This window comes from Solanum dulcamara, chromosome 10, assembly GCF_947179165.1.
Source record: "Solanum dulcamara chromosome 10, daSolDulc1.2, whole genome shotgun sequence".
Lineage (NCBI taxonomy): Eukaryota > Viridiplantae > Streptophyta > Magnoliopsida > Solanales > Solanaceae > Solanum > Solanum dulcamara.
This window is the reverse complement of record NC_077246.1, coordinates 76460-96485: the sequence shown is the minus strand read 5'-3', so window position 1 is coordinate 96485 and position 20026 is coordinate 76460. Positions and strand designations below refer to the sequence as shown.

Genomic DNA, 20026 nt, shown 5'->3' with positions numbered 1-20026 from the left:
TTTAAAATATTTATTCTTGATGCAATTATAGAACAAATGTGGTAGCGAACTACATAGTATAATTCGTGATTGCAACAGTGCAATTATAAATCAAGAAATTCGTAATTGCAACAGTGCAATTATAAAACAAGAATTAAGATTAATTGTTTTTTCTAAAATTCAAAACTCACGAATATTACGAAGAGAATGAAAGAAATTCGTATTGAAAACTAATAACCAAGAACTCATGTTTATTTATATGTATAATTTGGATATAGATTAAGTAATTTAATTTACATCCGATTAAAACATGGATCAATAATATACTGTTTGTTCTGTGACTTTTTATAAAGATCTAATTAGTCGATCATTAGTTCTATTAGCATTATTTAGCCCGAAAATAACATTTTTGGTTCAAATAGATAGAAATGAGTGTATTATTTATTAGCCAAGTTCAATAGATTCACAGTACTTTTTATGTTAAAAAAATAAGGTTAAAAACATTTTTTGATTATTTTCCATTTTTTTATTAAAACTCTTACTTTGGCATTTGGAGATAACCATGTGCTCTCTGACAAGCAACAAGCTAATAACACTAATTCCACAAGATCTCTGAGGTTCAAAATTTTATTACAAAATACTACCAAATTTTCTGGGATTTAGTCCTAGAAAAAAAAAAAAAAAAAAAAAAAGCTGAATCTTGGAGTTCATTGATAATGATGAAGAAATCATGGGTTTGTACTTTTGTAACTCAATTTTCTCTATGTTTATCTCTTTTTTTTGTTCTCAACTTGTGTCAAAATCAGAAGCCAATGACAAGGAATAGAAATGTGAACAACCTTCCTATGGATATATATTTCATTAGTGTTACAGGGGGTATTAGGACCCTTGAAGAACAGACCCTTCTTCTCAAACAGGTCAGTTTATCAATCAATCTTGAAAAAAAAAAACAATCTTTGGTTTATTTGTGTAAAGGAATGATTTTTATTTGAATGTTCCTTGTTGGGGCATGGAATCTTGAACTGAATTTTGGTTTGGTGAAGATTGGAAGTGTTAGTTCAATCTGTAGTAAAAAAAAGTTTTAGCAACTCTGTTTTGTATTCTTTTTGCACTTCTTCTCAAACAGGTCAGTTTCTCCATCAATCTTGAAAAAAAAAGAAGAAATCTTTTGTTGTTTGTGTAAAGGAATATTTTTTATTTGAATGTTCCTTGTTGGGATATGTGTTTTGAGCTGAATTTTGGTTTGGTGAAGATTGTAAGTTAGTTCAGTCTTTAATAGAAGGATTTAGCAAATTTGAATTTCTATTCTATTGGCATTAGTTGGTTGGATTTTCTACACTTGATCCGAGGGTCTTTCGGAAACAACCTCTCTACCTCCGTCCGTGAGTAGTGGTAAGGTTGTATATACTCTACCTTCTCCAAACCCCACTTGGGGGTTCCATCGGGTATGTTGTTGTTGCTAGCATTAGTTGGTTGTGGAAAAGTAATCAGTTTCAGTATATAATTTGGAGGTGTACTCATGCAAGATTGGATAAGATTTAAAATGATCAGACCATTTGGTAAAAGGTGCAAGTAGCACATGCTGATGATAAAACGAGAGAAGGTCTCTTGAAATGTTTTAGCCATGTTATGCATCCATCTCCAATGTGTGGGTCAGTAGGTGTGAAGTTATGGCGAGTGAAGGTGTTAAAAAGGGACGAGTTAGACATAAAGTCACTTGGAAGAAAGTAGTACAGAAAGACCTACAATCTCTTGGCATCCATGTAGTCTTAGAAAAAATATGAGAAAATGGAAGAAAAAGATCTATATAGCGATACCAATTAACTGGAAATATGTTTTGGCCATGTTAGTACTTTTACTTTAGGTCCAATGTTTTTAGGAGTCTTTCCAAATCTTTTATTGTTCTGGTAATTGATTTTGTAACAAATTGAAATTTAATAAATTGATGTTCTTTTTACAAAGACGTTCTTCATTCTTTTGTTGTGATGTTAAAACGAAATTGTTATGCGTGATGAGAGTCATCTCCTTTGTATCATGTCATTTTTGGCTGATTTATTTTCGGTGGAATTTATATTGAATGAAGGTGGAGAAGGTAGCGAAAAAGTTCAATTCAAGATTCATTATCAACATAAGCGAACTTGGGGAAGATGATCCACTTATGCAAAATGTAAGGCCTCCAATGACACTTTTATAAGTGCATAATTCAGTCGTTATATGAATTTGAGTGCAATGATGCTAGTGTAGGATGTAACACGTAGCTACTTAATGGATTGTGTTCAAATTAGATAATTTACTAAGTTTTCGTGGTCACCTACTTAGCGACCAATGTTTGGTTTTGATTCATATGTTCAACATGCCAATGGTGCTAAAGACATCTCATTTTTTGTGTCTTACTGATTGCATCTCGTTGCAAAAATAGGGAACTGATTGTATCACTCCGGCTTCATGCGAGTAGTTTAACCATGCAATTTAGACATTATGTAGCACATTGACTTGTCTACTTCTATTCTTGTGCAAAAGATGTTTGGCTTGTGAACTTGCTACTCCTTCATGTGGCAAGCTCTCGGTAGTATTTACTACAAATCACAACTTTGCCTGACAAAAAGGAATCCATATTAAATTTCCAATGAGGATTCGACGAAATGATAATCTTACATCTCCACCTGTCCGTTCCTTGGCAGGCTACTTGGCATTTTCCTTCCATGAAGATTCCATGGTATGCTACTCTATGAATAAGCAGTTTGTTCTCTTGGACTAACTTTTTTACTTTTACATCTGTATTTCATCATTTGAAATGAATTGTCTTTCCAGTTTCCCTTCAGCCATCCTCAACTTGTAGGTACTCGACTCAAGCTCTCAGAGGACGTGGGGTGAATCACTACCTTAAACAATTCAAATTTGCCCATGGAAGCTTAGATATTATAGTTGTGGATACAGGATTATATGAGGTAAATGCTTGTTTCTTTTATCTGATTAAATTGGCCTTTTATGCACCCTTACCAAGATGGCGTCACTTCAGCTTTCTGCTCACTTGATTGTATCCTAATGTCTTTGTAAGATAACTGTTGTATTTTTCTATATAATGTTTTAGCGAACCCGCTTCTGGTAAGTATGTAGCTTATGTTTGTTGGCTTTATCTCTGGAAGTTCAGAAAATTTATTCCAAAGACCTTTAGTTACGTCAAATATGATTGCGTGTCATCTGAAAGATAGTTACTTTTAGTTTCTTTGCCTCTAATCTATCTTCTACCTTTTACAGCACTTGGGAAGTTCAACACCAGAAGATCTGATAACTAGTCAAATTTTAGTTTGTGTTAGATTGACAGTCTTTTAAATAATTTGGGATGAAAACAGGAGTTGTCTTCCTATGCCTATTATGGTAGTTGGCGAGGTTCTTTAAGCACTTTCAACTGTCATCTTGACGTTAGTCTTTTGTATTTGCACATGGCATAATACATACAGCCAAGAACACCTTCATGTTTAATATTTCTCAGAAGAACGCAGACATTTATAAACAGCTATAATTGAATGAGTGGGCGATGGCATATGATCTATTATATCTTAGCTGTATCATTGATAGGATTCTGTTTGCAGACTTTCCACCGGCTGATTACATATAGTGCTTTGTTTCTTTCTTTTGATATTGGAAGTTGGTTTTATGGGGAAAAAAATGGCTCTTCAATAAAACAGTTCTTATCATTCTGCCTATATTTGACAAAGACTTGGATAGTTATATAAATGAGTTTCGACTATAGATTTAATTCTCCCATCTCACCCTTAATCTCAAGTGGTCCTAGAGAAGTAGTCCTCTTCTTTTTCCTTCTTCCCAGATAGGGATATTATTCTTATTTACAAATTTCAAAATTTACTTTTTGCTTTGCTGTAGATTACTTTCGACGTTTAACTTTGTTCTTCTTGTTAGGTTGCTTCAAATGGTGCTGGAGATAGACAATCTCAATGGCTGATAGACACACTTGAAAATAGTGAAAGCAAATGGTACCTTGAGACTGCACTATTTTACTCCAAAGAGAAATATGAGACTAAAGTGATCTTGTGTAAATGCAGGTGCATTGCTGTCGGATTTCATCCATTAGTAGCTTGCGAAGAAGATACTTCTCAAACAAAATTAAAACATGAACTCCAGTCTTTACATGGCTTATTTCTGAAATACGGGGTGGTAAGTCAAAATTTTAATGCTAAATCTCCATTTCTTCAGGAACTTTTGAGAGCAAGGGACCTGAGGAATACCTTAATACCGGATACCATTTTATCTGCAAAACCAGCTATCTATGTAAAATTTGATAACGTATAGCCTCCAAGGCTTTGGTGTAATGGTAAGAGCGCAACACATGATGTGTGGATTAATCACACGTCACGGGTTCAAATGCTGTTGCAGACAAAATGCTTGACATAGAAGTGGAAAAGGATAGACGGACGGGCCCATTGTCTGCCAAGTTTCTAACCGTGTGCTGTTGGTCCTAGAGAATTTCTCAGGTATGAATATGAAGATTTTTTTACTGACATAAGTTGTTCTTGTTTTGCTTTTTCCTGTTTAGGATGCATTTATAAGTGGGCAGGATTGTGTTGGCAATGTTGAGGAAAGCCCTATTGCAAAATCCAAAACTGGAACTGCCATATATCAAGGACCATTGCTGACTAAAGTGAATCAGAAGTTGCCTTACTCTATGTGAGTGTCTTTCTTAGTGTTCAGTAGACTATTGAGACTCCAGTGATGTTGCTCGGAACCTCCAAAGATGCCACCCCACCCGTGTTGGATCCTCCAAAAATGTATTACTGTTAGAGGATCCAACGCACACCAACAACATTTTTGAAGGATTCGAACAAACATAGGACTCAAGTGTACACTTTCGAACTATCATTTTTCGTTTTTTTTCTAGGGAAAAAGTAAATGGATTCCTACTTCACAAAGTCAGCGCTCTAGAGATTGTGAGTATTTTGAATCTGGTATGATATTATATACACAAGCACCTTATATTAGGTTCATGATGTTTTAACAATTATTATTTCTAATAGGTATCCTACTTAGTCACCTTGGAAGGTGATGTTGTGCAGAAATTTTTTCTCCATCAAAGAGGCAGAGATATTATGTAGAGCTCCCTCCAAACACCATTTAGGGGGAGCCAATTTCTTCCAATAGCCCTTTTTTTTCGTTCTAGTTATCGTCGTGGAAAGTAATGAAGAAGATCAAAGATCCAATCAAATATTGGTGAAGAATCGTTGTTTTCGTCTTTTTTTCTTTTCCGAGTAAAGAAAGAAAGAGGAGGAATTACAAAAAGAAGTAGATTCAGCATTCATGCTCAAGTTCAAATTAACGGAATATTCTCCATTTCGAGTCCCCATTTCTGGTGATTGCCTTGAGGTGTTCCATCTTTAAGGTGTTCTGAGCATGTTGATGTTTAAATTGAATGTACTAGATCCTTTCCAAGTTCTCTTGAGAAGTTAATGCAACCCTATTTTTTATGTGATTATAAGTTTTATGTGTTGACAATATAAAAAAGATTTATATCATTAGGTCATTGTGCAAATATTACTTGGTAACCTTTAAGAAAGGGATGCTAAAATAAACATGGCCAACTTGTTATAGAGAGCAAGGCTTGTAGTTAGCTGTTAACCAATTGATCTTATTCAAATCACATTCCTTGTTACTATAGGTCCTGAAACACAAGCATTTTTTACTACTGTGACTCAATTTCCATCACTTTATCACAATAGAAGTAATAATAGAGCTAATGTGTCATGAAATATAAGTATTTTTTTAATGCGAGATTCAATTTTGGTCACTTTCTCAAAAAAAGAGTAATAATAGAGTGTATGTGTCACAGATTACCACAATAAAATCTATCAAACACGAGCTCATTGAATTTACAATCTTCCATCCAAAATTTAACAACTATGTGTTATCCTATATTATCGTTGATTTAGTCGTATCCTGCTTAAATTCTTCGTAGAGATATAGATTTACGCAAAAAAAATTAAAACCATATCATTGTTAGCTATTTTTTGTTATAGAAATAATAAGAATTGAAACAATTTGTTTTCTACCACGTTTTCAAAGTATATTCAACTACAGTGAATTGTGATTTTAGAAAGAAAAAAAAATAGATTTTTAATATTAAAAGTTTAAGAAGCTGATGTTCTTATTTTTCACTAAAATATAGTAAATCAAATTTTATCATTCTACTTCTTTAGACCAAATTAACCTTCCATTTCGACACATACGAGGCTAAACAATCGCAATAACAAGCCGTAAATAAGTATTCACAAGAGGGCAAAATTAGAAACATTCATGCTTTTAAGATACTGATGACTTCCATTGATGAACAACAAAGCTCAGAAGGAACAGAAGAGGATTGCAGAGAGGAGAAATTTTTCTAAGGGTGGTTGCTCTTCTCTGCAACTCCAATGATTTCTCATATGAATAAAATGAAAAAAAATCAAACAACTCTTGAGAATTTATGACTAAAATGGTCCTTTATGTTATGCAGTTGAGCTAAATTCATCTTCTCAAAGAAGAGAGTTCATAGAGAGAATTTTGAGTCTGTAATTGATAATTGGCAAGAGAAATTAAGAGACCCGTATCTTGGCGGGGCGACCCGGAACGCAACCGGAGGTTAGCAGCCATGGCGATGTCTTTATTTCTCTTGTTTTTTTATCAACAGATCTGAGCTTCAATTTTACTATTGTAGCTTGTATTGTGTTGTTATTCTAAAAGGCATGTTTGGTATGAAGAAAAATGTAATCTTTTTGTGATCAATTTTGTCAGTGTTTGGTTACTAGTGTAGCCATCTGAGAAGAAGAAAGTTGGGGATTTTTTTTTTTTGGTGAAAACTAAGGGCCTGTTTGGATATGCAATATGGAATAATGAGGTTAATAGAGAGAAGGGATTTTTTTTTTGTTAAGGGTGGTTGCCAGAGAAGATCGAACAAAAGGTGCCTTTTTAAGTGTTGTTTTTGTTTTTGCCACTCTCTATTGTGCCCATGATTTTCTTTATAACAACTAAAGCAACAGCCCTTGTTAATGAAATACTCAGACAAACCACAGCTCTCTCTGTGTGTGTGTGTGTGTTGCCTTCCCCCCTTTGTGTCATTGTGCAAAAGAGGCTGTGGTGATGACAATGTTTTACCTTCTGGGCTAACAAAATTGGGCATTGAGGATAGTCTGACTGCATAGTCTGACCGCGTATCTTGGCTTGGCAAATCCCAGGATGGCCTGCAACTGAGGCTCACTCTTTTGCATGCAACTGGCGATTTTGCAGCTCAGTGTGTGTGTTGCTTTTTCCTCCCTTGGGTGAAATTGTGCAAAACAGGCTGTGATGATGACACTGGGCTAACACAATGGGGCATTGAGGATAGTCCGACCCGTATCTTGGCTTGGCAAATCCCAGGATGGCCTGCAACTGAGGCTGTCTTTTGCATGCAACTGGTGATTTTGCAGCCATGGCGGGGTTGCCTTTTCTTTGTTTGAGCAAAAATACAGTATCTGAGCCTCAAATTTTTGAATATCGAATTGGGGAACTCTTGTGCTTACATTAAAGTTTGATCCAATTAGAATGATGTACATTATCACAAAAAGATGGGTACTTTATCTGCTTCATAGATATAAACATATGATATCAGAGAGAATTTAACAGAAGTGACTCAGTAAGCCTGCGTTTAAACCAAAAGCACTTTGCTTGATAGATAGATATATAGATAGAGAATATGAGGCTGTGATGATATTTTCTTTCTTTCTTTTGAGGAACTCAATAGGGCAAGAAAATAAAGGGACTGTATCTTGGCGGGGCAAGCCGGATTGCTAGTGATTTTGTGTCATGCCAACGGTGTTTGCAGCCATGGTGTCACCTTCACTTTCTTGTCTTATCAACAGATCTGATCCTCAACTTTACTCTTACGGCGTCTTTGGTATGATGGAAAACATTTTTCACGATGAAATCAGCACCTGTTTACCATTGTATCCCTACGAGGAGAAAAAGTTGTGAAATTTTCAGTTGCCAGCCAAGAATTCCTAAAAGAAGTAGAAAATGAAATGAGGTTAATAGGGAGAAGGGATTTCTTCTAAGGGTGGTTGCCCCTCTCTGTTGTGCCAATGATTTTCTGTGGCTACTAAACCAATAGCCCTTGTTCATGCATTATTCAGAAGCAGAATATGATCCATATATCTCAGTGAGCGTGTATTCTTGGGGAATTTACACTAATGACCTTTTTGAGGTAGTGATGATAATAATAGCACTTTTTGGGTTAACAAAATGGGGTATTAAAGACAATTCGACCTGTATCTTGGCCTGACAAATCCCAGGATAGCCAGCAACTGAGGCTCTTTCTTTTGCATGCAACCGGTGATTTTGCGGCCATGGCGTGGTGACATTCTCTTTAAGGGGTCGTTTGGTTGCTGCTTAGGAAAGGAGCTGTTCATGTTAGGAGGTTTTTTTTTTGAAGGTTGGTTGCCCCTATCTGCAACTCCAGTTATTTCTCATATGAAAAGAAAATGAAAAAAAAATCAAACAACCCTTTAAATGTCAGGGAATAATTATCCACACCCTGTTGAGATTTTTGAATCAAATGGTCGTTTATGTTACGGAGTTGAACTAAATTCATCTAACAAAGTAGAGAAAGAGATAGAGATAGATTCCGAGGCTTCAGTGATGCTTGACAAGAGAAATTAGGAGACCGTGTCTTGGCAGGGCGACCTGGAATGCAACCCTAGGTTTGCAGCCATGGCGATGTTTTCATTCTCTTGTTTTATCAACAGATCTGAGCTTCAATTTTACTCTCATAGCTTGTTTGGATGGTTACCTATTGCGTTGTATTGTTATTCTAACAGCGTGTGTTTGGTACAAAGGAAAACATTTTTTTATGAAGAATTCCATCAGTGATTGGTTTCCAATGTAGCCCTCTGAAAAGAAGAAAGTTGGGAAAGTTCTGGAGAAAACTAAGAATTTTCCTAAAGAAAGTTAGCCCAGGAAGAAAAAATGAGGTTAATAGAGAGAAGGGATTTTTGTTAAAGGTGGTTGCCCCTCTCCGTTGTGCCAATGATTTTCTTTTTAACAACTACAGCAACAACCCTTGTTAATGAAATACTCAGACAAACAACAGCATAGCCGTAGATCTCAGTGTGTATGTCTTGCCTTTCCCCCTTTGAAGTAATTGTGCAAAAGAGGCTGTGATGATGACAATGTTTTACTTTCTGGGCTAACTCAATCGGGCATTGAGGATAGTCCTGCTAGTGTCTTGGCTTGGCAAATCCCAGGATGGCCTGCAACTGAGGCTCACTCTTTTGCATGCAACTGGTGATTTTGCAGCCATGGCGTGGTTGCCTTCTCTTTGTCCGAGCAAAACTGCAGTATCTGAGCCTCAAATTTCTGAAAATCGAACTGTGGACCTCTTGTGCTTACATTTAAGTTTGCTCCAATTAGAATGATGTACAGTTGTACACTGGGTCATTTGCACTTTTCCCTTATTTTGTGCTGGTCTTTAATTTATGCGTCTTGTATCCAAAAAAAAATTTGGCAGGCCAAGTTTATATTTTCTTGTCATTATATCCCACAAGTTTTGCTAATATGACTTCAGTTTAAAAGAACTTATGCCCCACTAGGCATAAGTTCAGTTGCTAAAGGGCAAAACATGCAACTTTATGTTGCACACTATCAGAAAAAGATGGGTACTTTATTAGCTTCTCAGATATAAGCCCAAGATATCAGGGAGAATTTAAAACCCAGAAAGTCTGCGTTTATTTCTGTGAATGTTGATCGTTGGTTAGGGAGTAGTTATTCATGTTAGGAGGGAGGGAGTAGTTATTCATGTTAGGAGGGAGGGAGTAGTTATTCATGTTAGGAGGGTTTTTTCGAAGGGTGGTTGCCCCTCTCTGCAACTCTAGTGATCTCTCATATGAAAAGAAAATGAAAAAAAATCAAACCCCTTAAATCTCAGGGAAAAATTACCTACAACCTGTTGAGATTTTTGAATCAAATGGTCCTTTATGTTATGGAGTTGAACTAAATTTTCTCACAAAGAAGAGAGAGAGAGAAAGAGAATTATGAGGCTTCAATGATAATTGACAAGAGAAATTAAGAGACCTGTATCTTGGCGGGGCGACCCGGAACGCAGCCCGAGGTTTGCAGCCAGGGCGGTGTCTTCATTCTCTTGTTTTATCAATTGATCTCAGCTTCAGTGCTCTTGTTTGGATGGTTGTTACCAAAGTATTGTATTGTTATTAAGGGTGTCTTTGGTATGAAGGAAAATGTTTGTTTTATGAAGAATTTCATCAGTGTTTGGTTACTAATGTAGCCCTCTAAGAAGAGGAAAGTTGGGAAATTTTCTGGTGAAAACTAAGATTTTTCCTAAAGTGTTAACTCAGAAAGAGAAATAAGGTTATAGAGAGATGGGATTTTTTCTTTAAGGGTGGTTGCCCTTCTCTGTTGTGCCAATGATTTTACGTTTAGCAACTAATCAATCAATCAACAACTATGATTATTGAAACATATGCATGGAGTTTCTTGAATCTACAACTTAAGGCGTAGATCTCAGTGTGTGTGTGTGCGCGCATTTCTTTTTCCTCCTTTTTGAGTATTTGTGCAATAGAGGCTGTGATGATGACAATGTTTTACTCTCTGGGCTACCAAAATCGGGCATTGAGGACAGTGCGACCCGTATCTTGGCTTGGCAAATTCCACGTTGGCCTGAAACTGAGGCTCTCTCTCTCTCTCTTCCATGCAACTGATGAATTTGCAGCCATCACGTTGGTGCTTCTCTTTGTCCAAATGCATTATCTAAGCCTCAAGTTTCTCGGAATCGAACTGGAGACCTCTTGTGCTTTGAAATACATTAAAGTTTGCTCCAACTACAGATCAAAAGAATGATGTACCACAGTAATATAGGTACTTTATCTTCTTCTTAGATATATATCCATTATTTTATAGACAATTTAACCAAAGAGAGAAGGCTTGCAGAGAGGAGGAGTTTTTGAAGGGTGGTTGCCCCTCTCTGTAACTTCTGTGATTTCTCATATGAAAAAGAAAAATCAAACAGCCCTTTATATCTCAGGGAAATATTGTTCACACCCTGTTGAGAATTTTCGACTCAAATGATCCTTTATCTTATGCAGTTGAACTTTTTTCTTCTCATGAAGAAGAGAGAGAGAGAGAGAGAATTCCAAGGCTGTGATGATACTTTCTTCTTTGGGGCAAGACAAATTAAGAGATCTATCTTGGTGTGGCAACCTGGATGGCGACCCATTCTGTGTCATGCAACCATTGGTTGCAGCCACAGCGATGTCTTCATTTTCTTGTCTCATCAACCGATCTGAGCCTCAATTTTTCTCTTATTCGCTTGTTTGGATGGTTGTTACCTATTGTATTGTATTGTTATTCTAAAATGGTGTTTTTGGTATGAAGGAAAATGTTTTTCATGTTGAAATCAGTGTTGGTTACTAAGGTGGCCCTCTGAGAAGAAGAAAGTTGGGAAATTTTCCAGGGAGTTCAAAAAGAGAAATGAGGTTAATTGAGAGAAGGGATTTTATGTTAAGGGTGGTTGCCCCTCTCTTTTGTGCCAATGATTTTCCTTTTCGCAACTAAACCAACAGCCCTTGTTCATGAAATACTGAAACAAACATCAGTCAGCAGCTATGCCAATTGAAACATATGCATGGATTTTCTTCAATCTACAGCTTCAGCCATAGATCTCAGTGTGGGTGTGTTTCTGATTTCTACTTTTGGAGAAACCGTGCAAAAGAGGCTGTGATGATGACAATGTTTTACTGAACAAAATCGGGCATTGAGGACAGTCTGACCTGTATCTTGGCCTGGCAAATCCCAGGATGGCCTGCAACTGAGGCTCTCTCTTTTGCATGCAACTGGTGATTTTGCAGCCATGGCGTGGTTGCCTTCTCTTTGTCCGAGCAAAAATGCAGTATCTGAGCCTCAAATATATGAGCTGGGGACCTCTTGTGCTTTGAAATACATTTAAGTTTGCTCAGACCTCTCTATAACATCCATCCTTTGTAATAACATTTCACTATAAGAGTAAGTTTTCTTTAGAACCGATTTTCATGTTATTATATATTACTCGCTCCATTTCAATTGAGTCAAGTTTTCTTTAGAACCGATTTTCATGTTATTACATATTTACTCGCTCCGTTTCAATTTGTTTGTCTTACTTTTCTTTTAGTCTGTTCCAAAAAGAACGTTTCTTTCCTTTATTGGCAACTCTTTAGTTCTAACTTTCCATATGACATGCTTAAGACTACAAGATTAAATGACGGTTTGGTACATTCTACACATCTTTAGTTTAAGACCACAAGATTCAAAAGTTTTCTTTACTAGCTTAAACTTTGTGCCAAGTCAACACCAGACAAACAAATTGAAATGGAGGGAATATATGTTCTCTATAACAACATTTCGCTAAAGCAGCCAAAAAATATCTAGACAAACATTGCCATTACAGAGAAGTCGACCATATTACAAAAAGATGGGTACCTTATCCGCTTGTTAGATATAAGCCCATGATATCAGAGAAAATTTAACCGAAGAGACCAATAATTCTGCATTTAAACTGAAGGCACTTTGCTTTTCAGTGAATGTTGTTGATAGATAGATATATAAGTAGAGAATATGAGGCTATGATGATGATTTCTTCCTTTTTTTGTTTTGAGCAACTCAATAGGGCAAGAAAATAAACAGACCGTATCTTGGCAGCGCAATCCGAATGGCTAGTGATTTTGTGTCATGCCAAGGGTGTTTGCAGCCATTGCGATGTCTTCATTCTCTTGTCTTTATCAACAGATCTGAGCCTTAATTTTATTCTTATGGTGTCTTTGGTATGAATGGAAAATATTCAGTATGATGAAATTAGTATTTGGTTTGTCATGTATCTCTAATAAGAGGAAAGTTGGAATATTTTCAGTGAGAACAATTTTCCTGATATAAAAAAGTCAGCCTAGAAAGAGAAACGAGCTAATACAGAAGGGATTTGCTGTTAAGGGTTGTTGCCCCTCTCTGTTGTGCCAATGATTTTCTTTAGCAACTAAACCAACAAGTCTTGTTCATGAAATACACCGAAATAGACACTCCGATCATGGAAAAACATGCACTAAGCTTCATCTGTTTTCAATCTACAGCTTCAGCTCACTCTCTGCTATGTCCATGATTTCTTCTTCATTCATATAAACCAACATCCCTTTCAGAAAAAAATAACAAGAAAATGAAAAACGAGACTATATGCTCTTCCTTTTTCTGCTTCTGCTGAACTAGAGTTGATATTCACATACAGCCACTTTATGTCCCTGTAAATGCAAGGTAGAGATGACACAATAAGGTAGTTGCTTTTTTTAATGGGTGATTTACAAGACTGTCAAAATAGGTGTAATTTCTAAGCTTTTAGCGGTGCTGAGGGCACAGGACAACTGATGTTGATTGATCTGAAAAATGGGCTGTGATGATGATTTGTTCTTTCTGGGCTATAATCTACTTCACTGCGTTGAGAAACCGACCTGTATCTTGGAGGGGCGATCCGGTAGGGCATCCATCTGCAAACCGGTGTCTGCAGCCATGGCGTGTGTTGCTTTCTCTTTGCATGTTGATATACAGCAAAATCTGAGCCCTAAAAGTTTAACGAATCTTGACTCTTGCGTGGAACTGGAAAACCCAATTGTTATTTCTGTTTTTCTTGGAACATCCGATTTCAGATGTAGTTCTTAATCAATTTTTAGCTAAAAAATGAGGTAATTTGAGGAAAAAAAGGGGATTTTTCAGGGTGATTGACCATCTCCGATATGTCTATGATTTTTTCTTAGCTCTAATAAACAGTCCTCTTAGCATATGTATAATCTCTCTCTGTGTGTGTATATATATATATTGTATGTTTCTTTCTGTCTCTCTATCTTTGACTTCTTTGCTCCTGCGCTTTTCAGGCAAAGCAGCAGCAAAAACGTAGAAAAATGGAGGTTCTGCCCCGTATGAAGAATGAGGCCAACAGAGAGAAAGGGAATTCTTGGAAGGTGGTTGCCCTCTCTGTTTGGCCTATGATTTCTTCTTCAACAAAATAGTAAACACACTTGGATCTTATCTATACAACAACATACCCAATGTGATCAACAAGTGGGGTTGGGGAGGGTGGGGTGTACACAGACCTTACTCCTACCTTTGCAGGGAGAGAGGTTGTTTCCAATAGACTCTCGGCTCAAGAAAAAACATACTTATGTTTGTCAAAAATTGCTCGAAATTGTCCAAATGTCTACTTGTGGGAAAGTTCCCCGTCTTTCATAACAGGCTGTGATGATATGGTTAATCTGGGCTGATGTTCGGGGAGACAATCTGACCCATATCTTGGCATGGCAAACCCGGATGGTTTGTGATTGAGTCATCTCTTTCACATGCTACCGGTTCCTTTTCAGCCATGGCGTTGTCACATTCTCTTTGTTCCATTTACTGCAGATCTGAGCCTCACTTTGCAATAGTCCTTCTGGACAGTCCAGGATACGAACCCGGGACCTGTGGTTTGGTGAACATCATTTGGGTTGTTCAGTTTTTCTTGAACACCTGATGGTGTTCTCCGTCAAATTTTTAGCTAAAAGAATAAGGCAGTTGGAGAAAAAATGGGAAGTTTTCTGTATTTTCTAGGTGGTTGACCATCTCCATCATGCCTATGATTTCTATTTATCTTTTAGCTCCTAGTAATATTAAGGACCATGTTTGATCATTTTCTCCCTGTTTTCTGTTATGTCGTACTCTGTTCCTCAGAGGCTGTGTTTTCCTGGCAAAGCAACAGCAAAGGCCTACAACAATGAATTGAAAAGGAAAATAACGGGGCTGTGATGATAATTTTACTGAGCAAATGGAATCAGGTATTGTTGATCTAGGCCTGTGTCTTGGCAGGGCGACCCCTATTATAGGGTTTGCAGTCAAGGCGGTTTCTAATGACTTAATGCCTCAGATAAATTAAAGATCTGAGCCACAGAAGGAAGAATAAGGCCTACCAATAACCTTTTTTTTATCATAGGTATATTTAGGGGTGTTCATAGTTCGGTTTTATTTTGACCAAAAAGAAGGCATTTCTATTGCCATTGATGTGATGCTGATGTCAATCGTACTCCCTCTGTATCATTTTATTTCATGTGTAACTGTCCAAATTGCTATGAAAAAATTTCCATCATTCCAAAGAGGCTGAGATGATGTTGCTAATCTGGGTTGTTATTTGGGCATAGAGAAAACTCGTATCCTGGTGGGGCAAACCCGGATCATGCAACCGTTTCATTTGCAGCCATGGTGTTGTCATCTTCTCTTTGCCCCATTTTTACACAGATTTGAGCTTCAACTTGCAATGAGTCACTGTGGGTTCTCTAGGATCCAAGCCCAGAACCTCATTTGATGGAAACCCAATTCATTTTATTTGCTCAAAAGGATGAGGCTTTTCCCTCCGATATGTCAATGGTTTCTTCTCTGCTCTAGCCAACAACACTTTTAGTATTTGTATGTGGACGAAGTGCACAAATAGCCTATTTAAGACCATTTCCAAGGTCATTGGTGTAATTCCCTGGATTTTAGGGACTTACAACTTTACAGATTATAGAGTAATGGAAGCTCAGCCCAGTATGAAGAATGAGGCCAACAGAGAGAAAAAGGGAATTTCTTTGGAGGTTGGTTGCCCCCTCTGGTTGGCCAGTGATTTCTCCTTTAACCATACCAAAAACCCTCTGCAAAAGTTGAAACAAGAAACAATATTTGTTGCCAGCACCTTCAATGGTGGCTATTTGATGTTGAAGGCAGTAGTACTATTCAATTTTCTGATCATTCTGAGCTAAGGTCTCAGTTGTTTTATTAATTTTTCTTGTTGAAGTTGTTCAAACGGGCTCTTCTGGAAAAGTTTCCCTTTTTTTTTGAAAGGGGCAGTGATTATATTGCTAATACGGGCTGATGTTAGGGGCGTGGAGACAATCTGACCTGTATCTTGGCATGGTAAATCCGGATGGCTTGTGATTGAGTCTTCTCCTTTCACATGCAACTGGGTTTTTTTGCAGCCATTGCGCTGTCACTTTCTCTTTGCCCCCTTTTTTGCAGATCTGAGCCTCAATTTCCGACTAGTTCAACTGGACGTCCTACGGCTTGCAGAGTTCTGAACCTAAAGGCATAATACATAAATATACCCTTTTACTTGGCTTCAGCTGCCCTCGTTTTCCTCCAATTTTGGGTGTGCACAAGTAGGCACTTAAACCTGTATAAAATTGAACAAGCAGACACAAACATCCTACGTGGCATAATACACGTAGGACACCACTTAGGACACAAAATTGCCATGTAGGATGCCACTAGGACGAATGTGTCTATTTGTTCAATTTTGTACAAGTTTAAGTGCCTACTTGTGCACACCTAAAGTTAGAGGGCATAGATGTAAGTTGAGACCAAGTTAAAGGGTATATTTATGTATTATGTCGAACCTAAATGATGAAAAACCCTCTATATGCACACACAAACACACATACCATGAGAAAATGTACAAGATGGTCCCTTATGGAGGCAGTGATGATCTTTCAATCTATCCTCTTGAGCTAGTAATTGAGCACTGATAGTACCCAACTGGTCTCTTGGCGGGGCAATGACCCGGATGCCTGTGATTTTGTTGCATGCAACTTGGGGATCTTTGCAGCCATGGTGTGGCAGGACTTTCTTTGCTTGAGCATAAATAGTGATCTGAGCCTCAATTGTCACTTATATCTTACTCTGTGTATTTGGTATGGAGGAAAATATTTGAGTGAAGCAGCCGTAGATCTCAGTGTCTGTATTTCTGTTTCCTCTTGGAGAAATTGTGCAAAAGAGGCTGTGATGATGACAATGTTTTACTTTCTGGGCTAACAAATTGGGCATTGAGGTCCGACCCGTATCTTGGCTTGGTGAATTCCAGGATGGCCTGCAACTGAGGTTCTTTCTTTTGCATGCAACTGGTGATTTTGTAGCCATGGCAAGGTTGCCTTTTCTTTGTTCGACCAAAAATGCGGTATCTAAGCCTCAAATTTCTGAACTGGGGACCTGTTGTGCTTTGAGTTTGAAATGCATTAAAATTTTGCTCAGACCTCGTTATAACATATGTCCTATGTGATAACATTTCAGTTTTCACTATAAGAGCCAAATTTTCTTTGGAACTGATTTTCATATTATTGCATATTATACATTCTTTATAATGTCGAGGCTCTATTAGAAACAACCTCTCTACCTACACAAGGCAGGGGTAAGGTCTGCGTACACTCCACCCTTTCAGACCACACTTGTGGGATTACACTGTGGGTATGTTGTTTGTTTGTTTGTTCTTGTTTCATTTTTTATTCTTGTTTATTTTGTCTTTAGGAAAGTGCAAGACTGAACAAGATGTTAGATTAGATACAGTGCCTGAGCTGCTTTAACTTCACTTTGGCTTCTTGTTTAACCTGATCTCCCTTGCCATAAGAAAAATAAAGATTGCTTTAACTGGTTTTTTAATAAGAAATTTGTTTCGTTACATTGCATTAGCATAAAAGGCAGAGAAAGGTATGCTTGTGAAATGGAGGTCCTTATTGTAAGATGTAAAATGGAAGGTGAAATTGAGACCAAAGTAATATGTGTTCATTGTATGTCATTGTTGCCGTCTTCTGCTGCTGCTTAGTTGCTAACTTCACTTCCACCTGTCAACATGGACGCTCTGATGAGAAATATTTAAGTTAAACTATGGATCTAATAAAACTGTATCTTGGCTTGGCAATCCAAATGTTACTGAAAAATTGCAGTCATGGAAGTGACTTCCTTATTTCTCTGAGCATATGGATCGAAAAGAAAACAAATACTCGTGTATCTTGGCTGGGCAACCCGTTGGCAAGTGAGTTTTGTGTCATGCAACCGGTGTTTGCAGCCATGACAATGTCTTCATTCTCTCTTCTTATTTTCCTCAACAGATCTGAGCCTCAAATTCTCTCTGAGATCGTCTATGGTATACAACAAGTGAGCCTTAATCCCCAGTGAGTAGGGGTCGGCTATATTAATACTCACTGTCCATGTAATTTGAACTGAACGTCCACTGAACACACAACACAACCTTCTGATCTGGAGTCGGACGCGCTACCATTATTCCATGGATCCTTACAGTGTCTTTGTATGATTCAAAACATATTTTCTTCTGGATGAAATCAGTATTTAGTTAGCAATGAGGATAACAAGTGAAGGGATCACAGATCACCTGAATATAGGCTGTGATGTTGATTGCTTCTTTCTGGGATAGCTACTTTACCGCGTGGAGGAAATCTTACCCGTATCTTGGCAGGGCAACCTGGTATAGCATCATCTGCATACCATGTCTGCCGCCCTGGCGTGATCGCTTTCGCTTTGATGTTCATAGAAAAGCAAAATCTGAGCCCTAACAGTTTACAACAACCATCTGCAAACCAAAACAGAATGCACCAGCTGGAATTGAACCCGGGTCTGTACTGCAGCAGGGTACTATTCTACCACTACACCACTAGTACCGAGAATTGATCATTTTCCTCTGTTTCATATTGCCAAGGCAACAGCAGAACCATATAACCAAGAAAAGGAAAATAAAATGATGGGGCTGTGATGATTGATTGCTATTGAGAATATGGAACCTGGCACTGTAGTTTAAGCCTGTATCATAGCGGGGCAACCCGAATTATAGGGGTTGCAGCCATGGCAGTGTCAAAGAACTCATTGCCTGAGATAATTACTTATCTGAGCCTCAAGTCTTTTGAAATGGCTGAATACGGTGGCACCTCAAACTTGCTGAAAGTTTTCACTTAGACACCTGACTAAAGGTGGTTCTATTGAACACATGAACTTGAACCACACTGTGTCTACTAGACACACGTTTCTGAAGTTGTCCAAACGGGCTCTTATGGAAAAGTTCTCATTTTCCAGAAGAGGCAGTGATGATATTGCTAATCTTGGTCTGACCTGTATTTAGGCATGGAAAACTGGGATGGTTTGTGATTGGGGCTTCTCTTTTCCGTTTGTGTTCAAAGGATGTGGTTTTTTTATGGAACTCGAGAAAGGTGAGATATTTAAAGGGTAGTTAGCTTTAGCCAATGAATTTTCTTGTACTTTTGTTACATAGAGAAAGTTTAACAACCTTTGAAGAGAAAATACATATCCCCCCCCCCCCCCAACTCCCGACCACCAAAAAAAAAAATTGTACGAGTAAACCCAATTCCTAAACCCTAGGCTTTGTGAGTGAGTCTATGATGATATTCTCCAGGAAGGATGCTTGCAAGTCAGATGTTTGAGCTGATTCATATCTTGGCTACGCAAAGACAAGGAATTTGTGAGGTGGGTTCTATGTGCTCTCACACAAAGGCCTCTGCTTTTTGCAGCCATGGTGGATTAGACTCTTTCTGATAGATCAGATGTGAGCCTCTTTTCTGTGTTTAAGTTCAGTTCTACAATGTTTGGTCTGTTTCTTTCGTTCTTTACTTCTTTTTATCGTCATGTTGTATAAAATTGGTTTGGGACGATTCTAAACAAAATTTGATCCCAGCTTGTTTGGGTCCAAGACTTTGTGTTCCTTTATATATTCATGTTCTTTTTTCTACTTTTGCGTAATATCTAAGAATCCCACTTTCATAAGAGAACTGTTGTGTAACTACACATTTTCCAGGAGTGAAATTATTAGGTACTGATATGAAACAAGTTCGAAGGATATGGAAGTGCATGTTGATACTGAAGCTAGTTGATGAATTTATCTACACAAGTCTCTAAGCTTTCTTGCCTTAATTTCAATCTTGAAATCCCAAGTTTCAGAGGCTGCGAAGATTATACATAATGAAAAGGAAAAGTGAAAAATATTAGAGTTGATTCATGTCCTGGCTTGGTGAGTCTAATCGGAAGGTCTTTGTTGTAAGGCAACCGATGATTGCAGACATAGCATGTTAACTCTGCTATTTCCTTTGATTAAATAGTCGAAAATCTGGGCCTCATCCTCAACTTAGTTTATTTGCATTTTCTTTTTTTTGGCAAGTCTTTCTGTAAATAACTTTAAACTAGAAATAATGTGTGATTCTTT

General features: G+C 37.6%; 1 protein-coding gene and 1 long non-coding RNA gene across 6 annotated transcripts in view; both read left to right on the top strand.

Annotated features, from left to right (window-relative positions):
* Positions 1-552: 552 nt before the first annotated feature.
* LOC129871217 (uncharacterized) lies at positions 553-5604 on the top strand. Its single transcript, XM_055946105.1, has 9 exons — positions 553-896; positions 2063-2146; positions 2661-2695; positions 2819-2927; positions 3901-3974; positions 4044-4155; positions 4535-4665; positions 4877-4925; positions 5013-5604. The coding sequence occupies exons 1-9, from the start codon at positions 696-698 to the stop codon at positions 5088-5090; spliced, it is 873 nt and encodes a 290-aa protein (XP_055802080.1). The 5' UTR covers positions 553-695; the 3' UTR covers positions 5091-5604.
* A 671-nt stretch (positions 5605-6275) lies between these two features.
* LOC129904991 (uncharacterized) overlaps positions 6276-20026 on the top strand; it is a 30616-nt gene continuing 16865 nt past the window's right edge. The window contains exons 1-3 of one of the 5 annotated variants that reach the window (XR_008770547.1): positions 6276-6376; positions 6485-12015; positions 13902-19372. This is a non-coding gene — a long non-coding RNA (uncharacterized LOC129904991). Of the gene's footprint in view, positions 12016-13901; positions 19373-20026 lie in introns of all 5 variants that reach the window. The other 4 variants (XR_008770548.1, XR_008770546.1, XR_008770544.1 and 1 more) reach the window with 4 other exon arrangements.

What these genes read in the sequence shown, in the direction of transcription:
- LOC129871217 (XM_055946105.1), top strand. Translation starts at nt 696, where the DNA reads ATGATGAAGAAATCATGGGTTTGTACTTTTGTAACTCAATTTTCTCTA. An exon ending in GAAAATAGTGAAAGCAAATG is followed by an intron (nt 3,975 to 4,043) that starts GTACCTTGAGAC and finishes GTGTAAATGCAG; the next exon opens with GTGCATTGCTGTCGGATTTC. An exon ending in CAGAAGTTGCCTTACTCTAT is followed by an intron (nt 4,666 to 4,876) that starts GTGAGTGTCTTT and finishes TTTTTTTTCTAG; the next exon opens with GGAAAAAGTAAATGGATTCC.